This window comes from Apus apus, chromosome 4 (genome assembly GCF_020740795.1).
Source record: "Apus apus isolate bApuApu2 chromosome 4, bApuApu2.pri.cur, whole genome shotgun sequence".
NCBI lineage: Eukaryota > Metazoa > Chordata > Aves > Apodiformes > Apodidae > Apus > Apus apus.
In genome coordinates this window covers 10,755,804-10,771,014 of record NC_067285.1, presented here as the reverse complement: position 1 = coordinate 10,771,014, position 15,211 = coordinate 10,755,804, and the positions used below count along the sequence as shown (strand labels likewise).

Here is a 15,211-nt window from a genome sequence, read left to right as displayed (position 1 = left end):
GTGCTCAGCCTGCCCTGCCAGCACAGAGCCCCCAGACACTGCTCTCATGGGGCACCTCTCTGTGCTGAGACCCGCCTGCTGGGCCCTTTAGCATGACAGACTGAATATACTGGTGTGGGAGGAAAAGAAACAGAGAAGCAGAAAATATACTTTCTGGTCTTATTAAAAACCTTCATTATACAAGGGATACTGAGGCCAAACTGAATCTTCAGCGTGAGAGTGTTATCCAGTGTGCTGCCTCCCTTCTTGTGTTGGCCTCAGGGAGTAAGTGACCAGCGTCTGTTCTCCTCCAGGCAGCGACCAGAGCAGTTCTTTTGGGGAGCTCAGACCTCATGCACACAGTTGGAAAGGAAGTCTCTTTCAGCACAAGTCGTAGCAGCTTGTGCTTGCTGTAGGAGATGGCAGGCCTTCCAGATGGCTGCAGTGCCAGGAAGTGACAACTGTGAAGTTCAGGGTGCCTCCAGATTCACTGCAGTGTGTTTGGTGTGACGCTGCATATAGCCTCATCCTGGTTTAAGGACAACTCTGTATCATCCCTTCCTCTTAAAATCAAAGGGACAATTCAGTAACTTCTGTCTCGTGGAGTTTGAATAGACTTTGAATTAAATATCAAGCCTGTGATGAGGGACTAAACATGCATTTCATGTGTGGAGATTTTCTTAGATTACTTTTGTTTCAAAATGTTTAGTTAGAGAAATTATGCTCACTATGTCATTTAAAAGCCTCTGGTTAAAATGTCTCTCAAATAACGTTGGCAAAGCATATTTGTTTGTTGTTTGTTTGTTTGTTTTTATTGTATTTATGCACTTCTGGGAATTGACGTGTGTGTATTGTTGCTGGTCTTTATTGAACCAAATAACCCATGTTGATGTGGTGCAGGGTATTTACAGAGCCTAGATGCTCTGTAATTCATAGTTTAAATCCAAGCATTCCCCTTCAGTCTTTGCAGCCCAGACATGACAACTATTTCTTCCCAGTAGGCTCTGTGCTGTCGTGGCACAAACACCCAGAAAGTTCTGAGGAACAGGCAGCCCAGCTCTGGATGGCAATGGTGGAGCAAATGCTATTTTCACAGATCTGCAGTGGTCTCCCAGTCCCAGCAAAGTATTTTTTTTCTACCCCAAACCCAAACGGGGTTGTGCAGCTTGGAGAGAAAACATTGCTTCATTATTTCTAATTTACATGATGCATTTTTAAATAAGGATGTTTTGGTTCATGTTCTCCCTTCATTTGTCTCAGTTGTGCAATTGACAGCATGCAGACTGCTGCAGAGAGATTACACTCTGCAATCCTCCAGATATTATCTATAGGTATGTGTAGTATTTTGCATGAGTATTTTAAAGACCTAGTATTGCATTCTGTAATTTGAAACCTGAATATATTTTGGAATGTGCAGTCTTGCTTCAGTCAGGGATAGTTAGGTACTGAAAATTACTCACCTACAAAAATACCTGGAGAATTACATTCACTGTGACCTGGAGTTCATAATAAACAAGGGAAACTTACTTTTAAAAAATATACTATGTAAGGCATAGCTAAAACCAAAAGACCAAGTAAATAAATTAGCAAAGCCGTTAAATTAGAATTTAATTTTGCTTCTTTTCAAATTTGCTCTTGACAAGAGGATCTTCTGTTTTTTGGACTGGGTTAAAAAATTAGCAGAGATTTATTGTAACATACAAGTATTATTTAATGCTCGTTTCTTCTGAAGATGTTTCTGGGACAGAAGTTGAGTTCTAAAAACTTCTTGAGAAATGAAGCAATCCACACTGGGGGTACTGTTCTGAGGGTACGTTAACTTGCATTTGATGTCACTGGAAGCTGCTCTTACAGACCCAACACATGCAGTTCTAAATAGACCCAGTTATTTCAAAGGTTCATTTTAGCTAGTTAGGATTAGACAGGCTTGATATTTATACATTTTGGAAAATAATTGAGAAGACTTTTTAATCAATTTAAATTGTTGTGTCAGCAGGAAATAAAAAGGAGCAGCAGGGATGCAAAATGATTTCCCCCCCCATAATACAATCAGTTTAATGAAGTTAAGATTTATAACAGAATCTGAAATTACATTACAGTATTATACTGTTGTTTGTGTTTTGTTTTGGTTTGTTTTTAGGCTCAGGCATGTAGAACAGCCTGTTATTTTTTTGGTCTGATCCTGGGGAAATGCCAAGCACCCTCCCAGCAGCACTAGGAGCCCTCTGCTTTCCCGGGAGGCCCCTGTTGTTAAGAGCACTCAAAGAATCTATTGCTCAGCTCTATGGGGGAGGGTTTGATCTCTGTCCAGTTTCTTTTTCCTTTCGTTTTCCTCTCTTCCCATTATCCTCCCTGGTGTCTGAGGCTGCTTCCCAAGGCCCTTTCAAACATCTACAGTCCCATAGCAGGTTGCTTGCAGAGCTTGGAATCAGCAGTTATAATGGGTATGGTCAGGCATTTTGAACATGGTACCTTGGAAATCAGGGTGTCTCGGCTGCTTTGCCCTTCTGGCTATTCTACTGATGCAGCTCCTCGTTTGCTCTGTTGTTGCACTCTTCTCTGCCCCATTTGAAATTTTTCCCCACATTTCTAAATCCCATCAGTTGGTTTTGTGCTGAATCTTCTCTGTAGCCTTATACTTTCATAACCATTAGAGCTGTTTCTAAAGGTTGGGATGGGGGCTGAACTACTGAAATCCTCAGGTACTCCGGGCTTCAAGCTTAATGTGCTCACTGTGTCCCTGAGCAAGGATGGGGACAGGTAGGTGTGCATTAGGTACCTCATGTGCCTCAGGTTCACAAATACAGGTGCAGAAGCTAAAAGGATATGGCATGTATAGCTGCAAGTCAGCCTTGACTTGCTGGTGCTCAAGAAAGCCTCATTTACCAGAAGAGCAGTGCTGTGCATCTGCACCTCATTGTGCAGGGGAGGAGTAGGGGGGCTGGTGAACACTTGGTTAAGGACAGTTTTAAATATATTACATCTTTTCTGTCAGGGGAGGTTCACTGCCCCTCCCACCTCCCCCATTGCGCTGATGACTGAGTACATGACAATTTTCAGTCCTTCCTACAGCCTGTGCTGTAATTCAGATTTTGCTGGTGGAGAGGACGTGCAGGGGGCTGAGTGGTTTGTCTGTCTTGTGTAAGAAATTTCTGAAAGAGTTGATGGCTGTGTCAGCCCATGTTGTTCTGTTTTTCTGCATGAAGCCCCTACCGTTTTTTCTTCATGTGCCAGAGCTGGTCTCTGAGGTGTTTTTTTTCATTTTGTTTTCTTTTCTTTTGGCAGCTTACAGCTTCCCAGCCTCTATCAGTGTTTATTTGTTTCTGGATGAGACTTTGTTTATTTGTTTGGGAGCTTTATTTTTTTCTTAGCTGCTTGCACTTGTGCTGGAGCACACCTTACTCCACATCTAGTGGGAGTTGGGTTTTGACTCGTAGTGTGTAGGTGTGTTAGAATCTGGCTCTTGTGTAATATGCGGGGGATAGAGACTGTGTTTTCTGTCTCAAGCCTCGTAGTGCCAGGGAGCTCTCTTCATGGCTCAGAACTTGACTTTTGTTTCATATGATACAAATCATAGAATCATATCATAGAATAGTTAAGGCTGGAAAGGACCTGATAGATCATCTAGTTCTAACCTCTCTGCATGGACCCCACTAGATTGGGTTGCTCAGAGGCCCATCTAACCTGGCCTTGAACACTTCAGGGGTGGAGCTTCCAGAACATCCCTGGGCAACCTGTTCCAGTGTCTCACCACCCTCACACTAAGTTATTTCTTCCTACATGTCTAATACATTTTGGTAATGTACAATCAGTGAGATTAGTATTTGGAATTTTCATGCAGTTGTTAAAATTTTGTCAAGAAATAGTTGGAGGAGGGATCTTGCCCTCCAGTAGAGAGTACACATGATAATGCTAGGTAATTTTCCAACAAAGGAAAGCTGGACAGGGCTGGGCTCTTAAGGAACACTGCTCTGTTAGAGATGTTGAGAAGGACTAGCTGGCAGTATTGACTATAGTTAGATGTGAGCATGACTTTGTTTTGAGAAAGCATAATGAGAGTTTTGAGTCTTAGGCTGGGAAAATGGATGCTGGTCCATGAAAAAGAGGCAAATCACCCTATGTTAAAATCCCACTCTCTTCTCTAGGTTGGTACTTTAATACAGTTATCAGAACAGGTTGGCAGGTAGGGCTGTACCCAAATAACTGTTAGGTCTCAGCACATCCCATCTGTCCATTTGATGTAATTGGCCCCAATGCAGTATGCAAGTCTGGACAGGCAAGTTGTGGTGATGCTGGACTTCCTGAACCTGCTGGCACTAAGTTGTGCCTTTCCTTGTCTCTGCTGATCTGCATCAGAAGCTGAGATCCTGCCAATGATTTGGGAAAAAAAAAACTACCCCATGTAAGTAAGATTTTTATACTGTGTCATCTCAGTGATGTTTGGCTTTGCAGTAGAACCGGCAGGTTACCAAGCAAAATAGAGAAAGAGAGGGTGAACCCAGCAAGTGGCATGAGAAGCATAAACCCTACTTCTTAGTGAGGAATGAGGCCTCCAAAAGCACTAGAGCTGATACAGCAGTTTCCATGGGGGATCCCAAAGTGTTCCACTTTGTCACCCTGTTTATTTTTTAGCCGTTCAAGTGAGATGATCCTGTGGAGCTGCAGTTCCTGCTTTCCTTTGTGTGTTAGTTGTATAGCCATGCATAGAGAGATCTGTGTGGCAGTGAGTCTATGCAGAAACCCATGATTCTGGGCTGTATTTATCCTTTCATAACCTTCAGTAGGTGTCAAATGTAATTCCTTGTCTCTTCAGACTGTCCCAGTTGTGTGAGAGGCCTCTGTATAAACTAGAAGCAGGTCCAGCAATTGATGTTACATGAAACTTAGCTGTAATTGACTGCTGCAGCATCTCTCTGCTGTGAATTGTTGCTCTTTGTGGCTGAAGACTCATCATCCCTTTGTCTTCTGAGATTTTGGGGAAAGCCTCTACAGGAGGATGCTGTTTTGCAGCAGTGGGACTATTAGTCAGGGCTCATGCTGTTCATGTTGCAACACTCAGCTCAGGTAGAGCTGTGCTGCAACTGCCATGGGCTGGTTTTCATCACTGGTAGCAGCACTGGTGCAGTGACAAGAAACTTTGGATTTTGGTGTTTAGGGCCTTTTGAAATGTGAAGGTTGTCAGTCCCAGCTCCTAGAGAGATTTGGTGCCTTGGGATGGTAGGGAGGATATTTGGGCCAAATCTGGTCAAATGATCAGCCTGTAGTTCCTCTTCCCATTATATTCAGTGTACAGCCAATTCCCTGGTTTAAGTAGTATTCCTTGTTTGTCAGAAGTTTTGGGCTTTTTTTCCCCTCTCACCATGTTTGTATCCTTTTTGTATGTTCTCTGTGTGATGCCGTATCCACAACACATGCAGGGATTTATCCTTCATGCTTTCACCCATAGCATTGTTTCCATCTGCTCCCCTGTTTGTAGGTAAGACTGACTTTCCTTTCTCCTGGTTGAGCTTTCAAATTCATTTCTCTTCTGACCCAAACAGACCAGCCTGTGCCACGCTGCTAAAGTAATTGTCTTGGTCATTGAAGTTCCTGCTGTTGATCATCTCCTGACCCCTCCTAACAAACTTCTGCCCAAATTCAAAGACTGGCTTCTGTTTGTTCTCCTCTTGAGTGTTGGCTCCTACTTGCTCCCCCTTTGAACCAACAAAGATAGGATTTGTTTTTGTTGACTATTTTGGGCTCTCTTGATCAGGGGCTGTGGGTCTCTGGGGCTGTGCACTTGGCTGGCCTTTGCCTGAATCTCTTCTGTATGAGACACTGCCTTGTTGATCAGCTCAGAGGGAACACGCCTGCTTTTTCCATCCTGCTGGATATATTCCCATGTCTCATTTCTGTGCTTCCTACTGTACTTCCATTCTCTGATGTAAAAATGATTTCACTTCAATTCTGTTGCTTTATGAATCCAGTGTGAAGCAGCCTAGATGATTTCCACATTATCTTAATTACTTATTTATACTTTGCATGCTTGCTCTGTAACAAGCAAGCATGTGGACTGATAGCAATTCTTTTGCTTCAGTTTTGATTAAAGTTCCTCTGCATAAATAAGTTGATTATTTTCTAAATGCTTCTCATTTATCTCCTTCCATCTGTTACACCATCAAGAAGGGAGAAGTTCCAGGAAGGGACAGATGACATTGGGATTGCTGTTGAGGCTGTTACTGCAGTCTTCATTGCCCAGGTGTTTGGGCAGCTGTAAACCAATGTATAGATACTGTAAGATAACATGGCACCCGTTCTCATTTGCCTTTTTACAGTTAGGCTACAAACTGCAGCAGTTCATGAACTGTTTCACAAGTAGCTTGGCCATCTGGGAGCAGTGGGAGGTAGCCACCTCTCTGCCTTCATGTTAGTTGCTGCTGCTTGTGAGCCACTACTGTAAGAACAAAAGAAATCAGAGCTCTTCTGTTTTTCTCAGCCTTCCTTTTTCATGGATCTCCCAGATGCTAGATAATTATGTTCCAGTTGACAGAATATAATCCCAGACATCAGGGAATCTGGGTCCTCTTCCTGATATTGTCACAGCCCGTGTAAATCTTTTTGCCTCAGTTTCCCTAATACAGTGTGTAGCTAACACTGGCGTCGATGTATTTTCAAGTATATTTTCCCCCCCCTCTTCATCTCCAGGCTCAGTATTGCAGCAATATAGTTGTAACATGAGCGATAACTAACAAGTCTAAATAAAAGTGAAGAAAGTCTGGCCTGGCCCACAGCCATACAAATGCCATCAGTCTCTTTTCAAACAAAGTGCGTCTCAGTCAGGTGGCGTTTACTCAAGAAGTCTCATTTTCCACAGTGCATCTGAAGGCACTTTCTGTAGGTCAGAAGATGAGTGTGGCAGAGAAGTACATGTTCCCCAAACAGGCTGCTGCTCTGCAGTTGACATTGCTAAGGCTATTTCTGGATGTGACCATCTTCCTCCAAAGGGTAATGTCATGTGTGGGAAGAAGCATGGTATAGGGCAAAGGGCTGGCATGCTGGGCCCTTGGATCTTTTCCCAAGTCTGCTGCTGAAAGGCTGCAAGATCTGGGCACGTCAGATGACCTACATGGGTCCTACCATCTGTACATTATATGGTTCCCACCATCTGTACATTGGGATAATGCACACATTTTTCTAATGCTGTTTTCAGGGAACAGAATTGGTGCTTTAGAGCTTGTGGCTGTTTGAAAGAAGACTAGACTTACGATCTTAAGTTTTCTAGGTAGAGAAAATTGCCTCCTGTGCCTTTGTTCTCTTTCTGTGGATCACTGCAATCTCTCTGCTGTGCAGGCACTAGCAACTATGATGCTAGTTCTAGTGGGCCGTTGGAAGACACTGGGTCTCTGACAATGCAGTGAGTCTCATGGAGCCTGCTGGAGGTCCATGAGGCAGGGGCTGCATAGAGCTTCCTGCATTGTCAGGCCTTACCCTGCTCTGTAACAAATTTGAATACTCAACAGAGAAAATTTTGTTAGCAGAGATACTGAGATGTTAGCAGGAGACAGATAAAATCTGTGCCTAGTTCTACCTAAATAATTCCTTTTTCTTTGAAAGGTCTGTTCATGATGATTGTGTAGGGAGGTTGTCCTTCCCAGGCAACAACTGGTAGAGACCTGATGGACAGGACACACCTGATATTAGTGTGAGAAAATGTCTGTATTTTGCTGTCCTCATTCTGTGCCCTTCTCTTCTGTGTTCCTGGGGGAGCTTGAAGGTGACATAATGAAGCCACCTGACATTTCTCCTCACCAGATCCTGAAAAATATAATTTTGTCAGTGTATTACAAAAAAATATCTGGTGTGTGTACATGAGCCCCTTCTGATGTGGTTAACTGTGGGCTGGGAAGGGAAGGAGGTGGTTTCTGTAGTACTTCTGCTCGCTTGTCACAGAAGTTAGATGGCAGCCGAGTGGAGCAGTGAATAGCACATTGGAGAACTCGCTTCACTCCTGGCCCCTGTCAGCAGCTCTGTGTACATTCAGCAAGTTCCTTTCAGTGCAGCTTGTCATAGGAGACCCCCAAGTAATCTGTTCCTCATACTGTGATTTTTTTCAAGATAAGAGCCTGGGCTCTGAGCTGTGGAAGTGCTGATGATGCACAGCTGCAACGGGCAGCATCGGGAGTTGTGCTTTCAACGTGTAAAGTGGCCCAGAAAACCAGGCCCTTGGGGGTCTTTACTGAGACACCCGGAGGGACAAAAATCTTCAACTCCTCTTTCCCTATTCCTTAGCTTCCAGTTTGGAAGGTGAGGATGCTTGACAGCAAATGTGCTTGGGAGCTGCCTAGCTGCTGCTCTCTGTGGGCCTGTTGAAAAGCCTGTAAGGAAACCACCAGTTCTGTATTCAGAGCAGGGCTTGGCTTGAGGCCACGTGTTGAACAATGAGGAGAAAACAAAATACTGAATAGCTGCTTGTTCAGCAAACGTGGTTCCTCTGGGCCATGCAAGGCTCTGTGTGAGGGAGTGTATGAAAGACGGCAGTTTTTCCCTAGCACTTGAGGCTAGCACCAGCCTCTGCATGTGGGGTCTCAGGTTAATTTCTGAAGCATTGCAAATAAAAATGACAATTCAGAGGAGCAGGTATCAAACTGCAAGGGGCTGTGTAAATAAATTAGATGGCTTTGAAGACATCTACTTCTTGAAGGGATGTGTGCAATGTACCTTTAAAAGTTGTTCTTGATTGAGTGTTGCAGGATGCAGTGGAGAAAACCAAGGGTAAGTTACTTTCTGCAGTCGTGAAGCACACTGAGGTGCTCTCTTCCTCTCGTTTTGCTGAAAAGAAGTTGTGGAGCCATTTCTCCTTTTCCAAAGATGAACATATATGAACATATGCCAGCATCCCCTTCTCTGATGGAGATGGAGAATGTGAATTTTGGAAGAGGTCTGGCTTGATCCTGGGAAAACATCTTTGATCAGAGCCTTGGGGGGAATCTGATAACCTGTCCATCTAAAAGTGACAGAAAATCTAGTGAGAGTTTAGGACCAGGTTAATCTGGTGCATCTCCATTGGCATCAGTGAGGTGGTGAAACAGCCTGTTCTGTCTCTTCAGTTCAGATCTTTGTGTGGAAGCATTTATTCTGTACCTCAAGGCCAGACAGTTTAGGGGAACCATGGGATAGTAATGACTAAGATAACTTTTGTCTTTAGTGTCGATTGAAAGGAAACGTTCTGGTAGATTTGCTGATATGCAAGGCTGAGGTGAGGCTCATGTTAGACATGAGGCTGGTACTTGCAAAGGGCATAATGATGGCAGCACCAGGATTTCTGCTCCAGCTATGCTATCTCCTGTTCAGCTGCATTCCACTCTACTGTTGGAGCTCTTGGCAGTGTTGAGTACCATAAGCTGCTGTGTTCCTGAGACTTCTGTGCAGCCCTCTGAGAGCCAGGCTCCTGGACCTCCTAGAGGTGAGAGAGGTTCACAACTCCCTTGGAAACTCAGTGCTTGAGCATCTTCATCTGAGTGGGAAGATATGATGCTTGCACAGCTGTCATTTGTCTTACTATTGGGCAGAAAGGCTCACAGACCACTGCTTGTGGAGTTTCTCCATAGGCTTCCCAGACTCTGGCTTGTGCAGTTATAGACTACTTATGGTGTTGATCCACTGCTGCTTGAAACTGTGGCAGAACACTGGGACTCTTTACTGAGTAGGATTTATTTTGTGGACACAGTTGGATTTAAAATGGAAAAAAACCTGTTCATCATCCTTCCTTTTAATATGTTTTGTTTCATCATTTGGCTCTTTCCAACAGGAGTAGTTTCTGAGGAAGAACTTGGGTAAAAGAGGAAGCAATAATGTAGTTCACTGGTTCCAGAGGGGTAGTTATCTTGGCTTGGGGAATGGAAGAAGGCATTTTTTGCAGGGGAATTTGGTGGCCAAGTGAGTGGGTGTCAACAGCTAGAAGGTGGGGAAGGTCTGTAAATGAAAAAGAACAAGATAGTATGTGAGGTGATGATGCATAAGCAGCAAAGTTGGGGGAACCCAAGTGAAGTAAGACAGAAAGCAATTGGCCTGGTCTTTGTGTGGCTGTTCTTAATGTTTTGCTATACATGGTTGAGGTAACTGTGCCTTAGTTAGCAGGAGCTGATGGAATTTTCCTCTCCTCATTTAATCTCTTGCTAAAGCAGAGTAGGGTGAGTGAATTTGGAGAAGCACTGGCTTTGTGTTGGCATGTAAGGACACGCATTGGGAGAAGTTACTTTTATTGTCCCTTTTTTGTGGCAGTACGTATGGCCAGTACCATCTCTGGAGCCACCAGTATCTCTGTTGTGGTGGAGATGGAGCTCTTGGAGTCCTGGCTTCCTCTGGAGCCAGGGACTGGTGCCAGATACAGACAAGAGAGTGACCAGGGACAAGAATATGACAGGGTTATTGGGCCTAAATGCCACCTCTGTATCTCACAGAACAATTGCTGTGTTTTCCCAGTAGAAGTTACCTTACTAAGAAGTCTAACCAAGATGCAGATATGCTGCAAATGCATTTGTTGGGCTATTTATCAATATCAAATGTGTAAACCAGAAAGGTCAGCTGTGTTTAATGTCATGTGGCAGCTTTGTGATTTTAATTACAGTAAAAAATCCAATGACGAATTAATTGCTCTTTAGAGCTTGCTTCTCCCTGAATCAGAATGTTTTGTTGGCTTACCTGTAGTTGGGGAAAGCTTGGCTGCCTCTATCATAGTAGGAGGAATTTTATTTAAGTAAAGAAAATGGGATAAAGTAATAAATTATTTTCAATGTCTCATTCACCGGGGGAATACAGTGTATCCTGATGTTTCAGCAACACTTTGTTGCAATGCTGGATAGCAAGGTTGCAGGCAGCATCACAAAAAGGTAGTTGCAGTGCCTTAAATTAGAGTGAGTGACGATTGCTGCTTCCCTCTTTGTTCCTGTTTTGTATGCAGTTTCAGGTATCTGGGGTAAAAAGGGATAAACTTCAGTTTGTCCTCTTCCAGCTTTTTGTTGTTTAAATTTGGGATGTGCACTGCTCCACTGTTTTTTTGTTACTCTTTGCTTGGCTCCTTTATGTTAAGCTTCTTGAACTCTTGATCTTTTCTCGAGCTGTTTTCAAAATGTAGTCAGCAGGATCCTCCTCCTGATATAATATTCCTTCTGTTTTTAGGGCTAGTTATCTGTTTGGATATTTTAAGTTTATTGTTAAAGAATTGACTGTTATAGAAACTTGACTTTTAAATGAGAGCCCTGCAGACAGTTTGTGCTTGAGCTAGTTTTAAATTGCAGCTGAGGTTTTGAGCAGCGCCGGTAAGTGTGCCGGGGCTTTTGTTTTCCTCTCTGAACATGTCTGTGCTTGCATGGCTGTGGTTTCATCTTAGTAGGTGGGGGCGAGGTCATGCTTGCCCTGTCCACCTGGCAGCGCAGATGTGAGCTCCTCTGGTTTGTGGTCCACGCTCAACACAGTGTCCTTATTTCCCTGGGTGACGCAGTCCATGACTGACTCTGGGCAGCAGCAAAGCAGCATCTCGGTGAATGCACCAGTTCCTGGCTGCTGTAAATGTAGAGTGTTCTGAGTAACCCTGAAATGTTCCCTGAGTGCTGCAAAGGTTTACAGCTGTGGTGTTCATCCTGTACCCATCGAAAAGCTGATGTTGGCGTACGAGGAGGGAGCTTTGATTTCAGTCTGGTGGTATTCTCTAGGTTCTCAGTTGATGATGATGAGACCAGCTCAGTTAAAGAGGACTAGTTACATTTGTCTCTGTACCTACTTAAAATATTTTTTTTTCTGAATGTAGTTTCAATAGAGGTTCCTGTATTTTTTTTTTTTCCACTTCAGTGACAACATTGTCCTTGTTTACTCCAAATAAATCTTAGTACCATGTGCAGCCCAGAGACGAGGGGAGAAAAGTAATCTCTAGATCAGGAGCTACAGAAAATGAAATTAAATTAATTATGAACAGAAAAAAAGAGGTGTTTATTTTTCTGTATTTATTTTCAAGCAAAGGGAAACTGGGACAGAAAATAAGAGTTAGGGAGTTGTAGTAGTGGGGTTTTTTTCCTAAATATAGATGATATAAAAAGTTAAAACTTTTCCAAATGTCCCCAAAACATAGGCAGGTAAGAGAAGTAATATCCCCATAGGATTCATCCAGCATTGCTGAGGTTCTTTCCTTTGCATTCAGCTTCAGTGGGAAGGTGTTGGGGGGGGTTGGGGTTTGGTTTTCCCTTGCCACTGATATGGTTAAAAGTCACAGCATATATTTCCTGACTTGGTGAAAAGCCTGTGACCCCTCTCAGTTGTCTTGTTCATCAGAAGGCAGATAGGTAATAAAGAGCCTCCTGTGAGAGGAGTAGGGAGAACCTGCTGGTTTAATTTTGTTCACAGCAGTGGGCCAAACTTTGTTCTTTCAGTGCTGGCCTTGATAATTGGCTCAATATAATACAGGAATTCAAGCCATTGCATATCTCCGGCTTTTTAACTGCTAATGTCATAACCAAGAAGAGTGCAAAATCTCCTGCAGGAACATACAGTAAATAAGAATAATAAGCATGTTCCAAAGAACATATAGGCAGTGGTTTTGAAAGGGCCCCAGCTCAGCTCTGGTGGGTTAATTTGCATCCAAGTTGCCTGGACAAAGGGATTTTGCTGGTTTAGACTCTGGAGATTGTGGGTTTGATTTGGGAGACTTTCTGGACTAAATGTTATGTTCATGTCTCTGGTTTCTGGGAACCAGACTTAAGGGATCCTCTCATTTTGGGAGTTTCCTCCATTTCAGGGGTTTGGCTGAAGTGTGCCTTGCCTTTAGGGTATCCCATATTCTGCTGCACAGGGTACCTTGCACAGAGACATGGTAAAGTTTTATTTTCCCTCTGGCCACCTGCAGCTCTCAGCCATGGCTACCTAAGACTCATTCACCTTGTTTTTCACAGACGTCCGTGGTTTATTCGTTGTCTTCAATAAGGTTCTAACACCTGTTCAGCAGTGCTCCTCCTCCCATCTTCTTTTCTTTTTTTTTTTTTTGGAGAAGCATTTAATTATGACAGGGTTTCCCTTGGAGCACATCCTCCATTCAGTTCCCTAATTGTAGAATTCTCTGTGGGATTCTCCAGATGGGGGATAGAGGATAATCTTCTCAGAGCTCCGGAAGAAATGTGATGCCAAATTACAGAAAATAGATCCTTTTTATTAAGCTCTCAGGCTCCTTTTACTCTTATTTTAAGGTGACCTTCTGTTAAAGAGAAATGTGGGATAAATGGCTATCCTTCTTAAATAATCCTCAACAGTCTTACCTGGGTTACTAATAACATCGTTAGATTAGAAATCATGAAAGGCTCTAAGCTTTTTTTGACACTCTTGCTTTCATCACAGAGACAAGGAGAACGAGCTTGCCCGTTTCCCCTTTGTTTCTACTTGGTCTCATTTTCAAGCTGCGAGTGCTAAGTTCGGAGTTCTGGCAGTGTGCTCTGAGTGGTGGGCAGGTATAAAGACAAAGCCCTCTCCTTTGTCAAGTGGTCACAGTGCCACTTTATGGGTGACTTGCTTCCCTGCAAGCTACTGCTGTGGCAGTGCTGCTTCAATCCCTGAGGGGCTTCCAGGCATCCTTGAAGTGCTGCTCAGTGCTGCTGATGTTTGCAAACATGGCAGTGCTGGTCATCCGCTTTCGTGCCCAAGTGCTGGCTGTATCTGGAGTTCTACTAAGTTTGCTAAATCTAGCATGTGACTGCTGGAGGGCTCCAGGGCTTGTCCTTACAGACCCAATTCTGCTGGAAGGTTCTTCTGTATTTGGTGTGCATAAATTAGTATTCCATGAGCTCTTTTGTTTGCAGATTATACCAATATTTTTATAGGAGAAACTAAACCACAAAGAAATGTAACTGCAGTCCTGTAGTGAGTTGGTGGCAGAGCCAGAAGTAGTCTGGAAATGGCTGACTCTGCACCCCTCTTCTAGTAATTGCTTCTCTGGGATTTTGTGTGCATTTAAGTCTCTGGAGAACATTTTTTGTAGCACCAGTAAGGGTGCCAGCTTTGCATGTAACAGGTAAATACCGGAGGGCAGGAATCTCTTTTCAGCAGAGAGACTGAGGTAATAGCTATACATTTTAATGTATGTAGCTGGTTGGCTTTATGCTGTGATGTACTGCTGGGGATGTGTACATCTTGCAGTGAGTGAACTTTGGTGCTGAGAGGTCAAAGATGGCTAATGCAAATTTTTGTTTCTCTTCCAGGTCTACGCACAACGAACTAGAAAAGAACCGGTAAGTAGCTAATGAGCTGAATTCTAAGAAATGCAAGCCTAGTGAGTGTAATGTGCTTTAAACCTTGCACATGCAAGGTGCTGTTTGATCAGCTTAGACAGCTGTGAATGACCACACTGCTTCATGTAGTTTTAAAAGTCAGGGAGGGAAGACACAAAAAGATCTGAAAAAGAAGCCTTGTTTTTCGTTGTTCTTTTTTTTTCTTTCTCTCTCTCTCTGAAAAGGCAAGAAGTGACCCAGTTTTGTGACTAATCTGTATGCAGAGTAAATACTGTTCTTCTCCTGACACAGTGAAATCTGATTGGGGCACTTTCCATACATGAGGTTGCTACGGGATCAGGTTTCTTGGGCCCTGGGTAATACATGTTAGCATGAACCGAAGGGCAGAGCCCTGTGCTCTGCACCCTCTCACTCCCACCCCTGGGATAATCTCTGCGGTGCAGTAGAAAATACCTGTGTCCAGAGGCTCAGAGGTCTGGCTGCCAGTGCTCCTGTGCAGACTCTGTCTTCTAACCTGCTTTAGGATTGTGCCTGTTTATCCTTGAATCTGGAGTTTCAGCAAGCCTTGCAGTTTTGTTACTTGGCTGGATCTGCTATGTGACTCAACCCTTTTGTAACAGAAGTTAAAGCAAGATAAATACCATTGAGACATGGGGAGCTAGTTCACACACAGATCAGATTATCGCCTTCCATTCAGGATGCTATAGTTAAGGTTTTGTCAGGGTTTCCATTATAAACTTATCTTGGTCCTTCTGTGGGATTTTACGGGGGCAGCAGGGGGGTGTGTGTGGTTTTCTGTGGCTGCAAAGGCAGTGCTCTGGCCAGCTGCTTCGTGAAGAAAGCCCCAGGGTGGAAAGCTGAGTCTTAATAATTTCATTGCCTCCTCTTCCTTCTTAGCAGCCATTATTTAACAAGGGTTGGGAGGACTATAAGGTTGGCGAAAGATGGGCAGAGGCTTCAAGCCAAGTGTGTATTTTCATTCAGAC

General features: G+C 43.6%; 1 protein-coding gene across 2 annotated transcripts in view; it reads left to right on the top strand.

Moving 5' to 3' along the window:
- MXI1 (MAX interactor 1, dimerization protein) overlaps positions 1–15,211 on the top strand; it is a 55,325-nt gene that overhangs the window by 12,303 nt on the left and 27,811 nt on the right. For both annotated transcript variants that reach the window (XM_051618622.1, XM_051618623.1), the window contains exon 3: positions 14,196–14,225. In XM_051618622.1, coding sequence (XP_051474582.1) covers positions 14,196–14,225 — 30 coding nt within the window. The remainder of the gene's footprint in view (positions 1–14,195; positions 14,226–15,211) is intronic.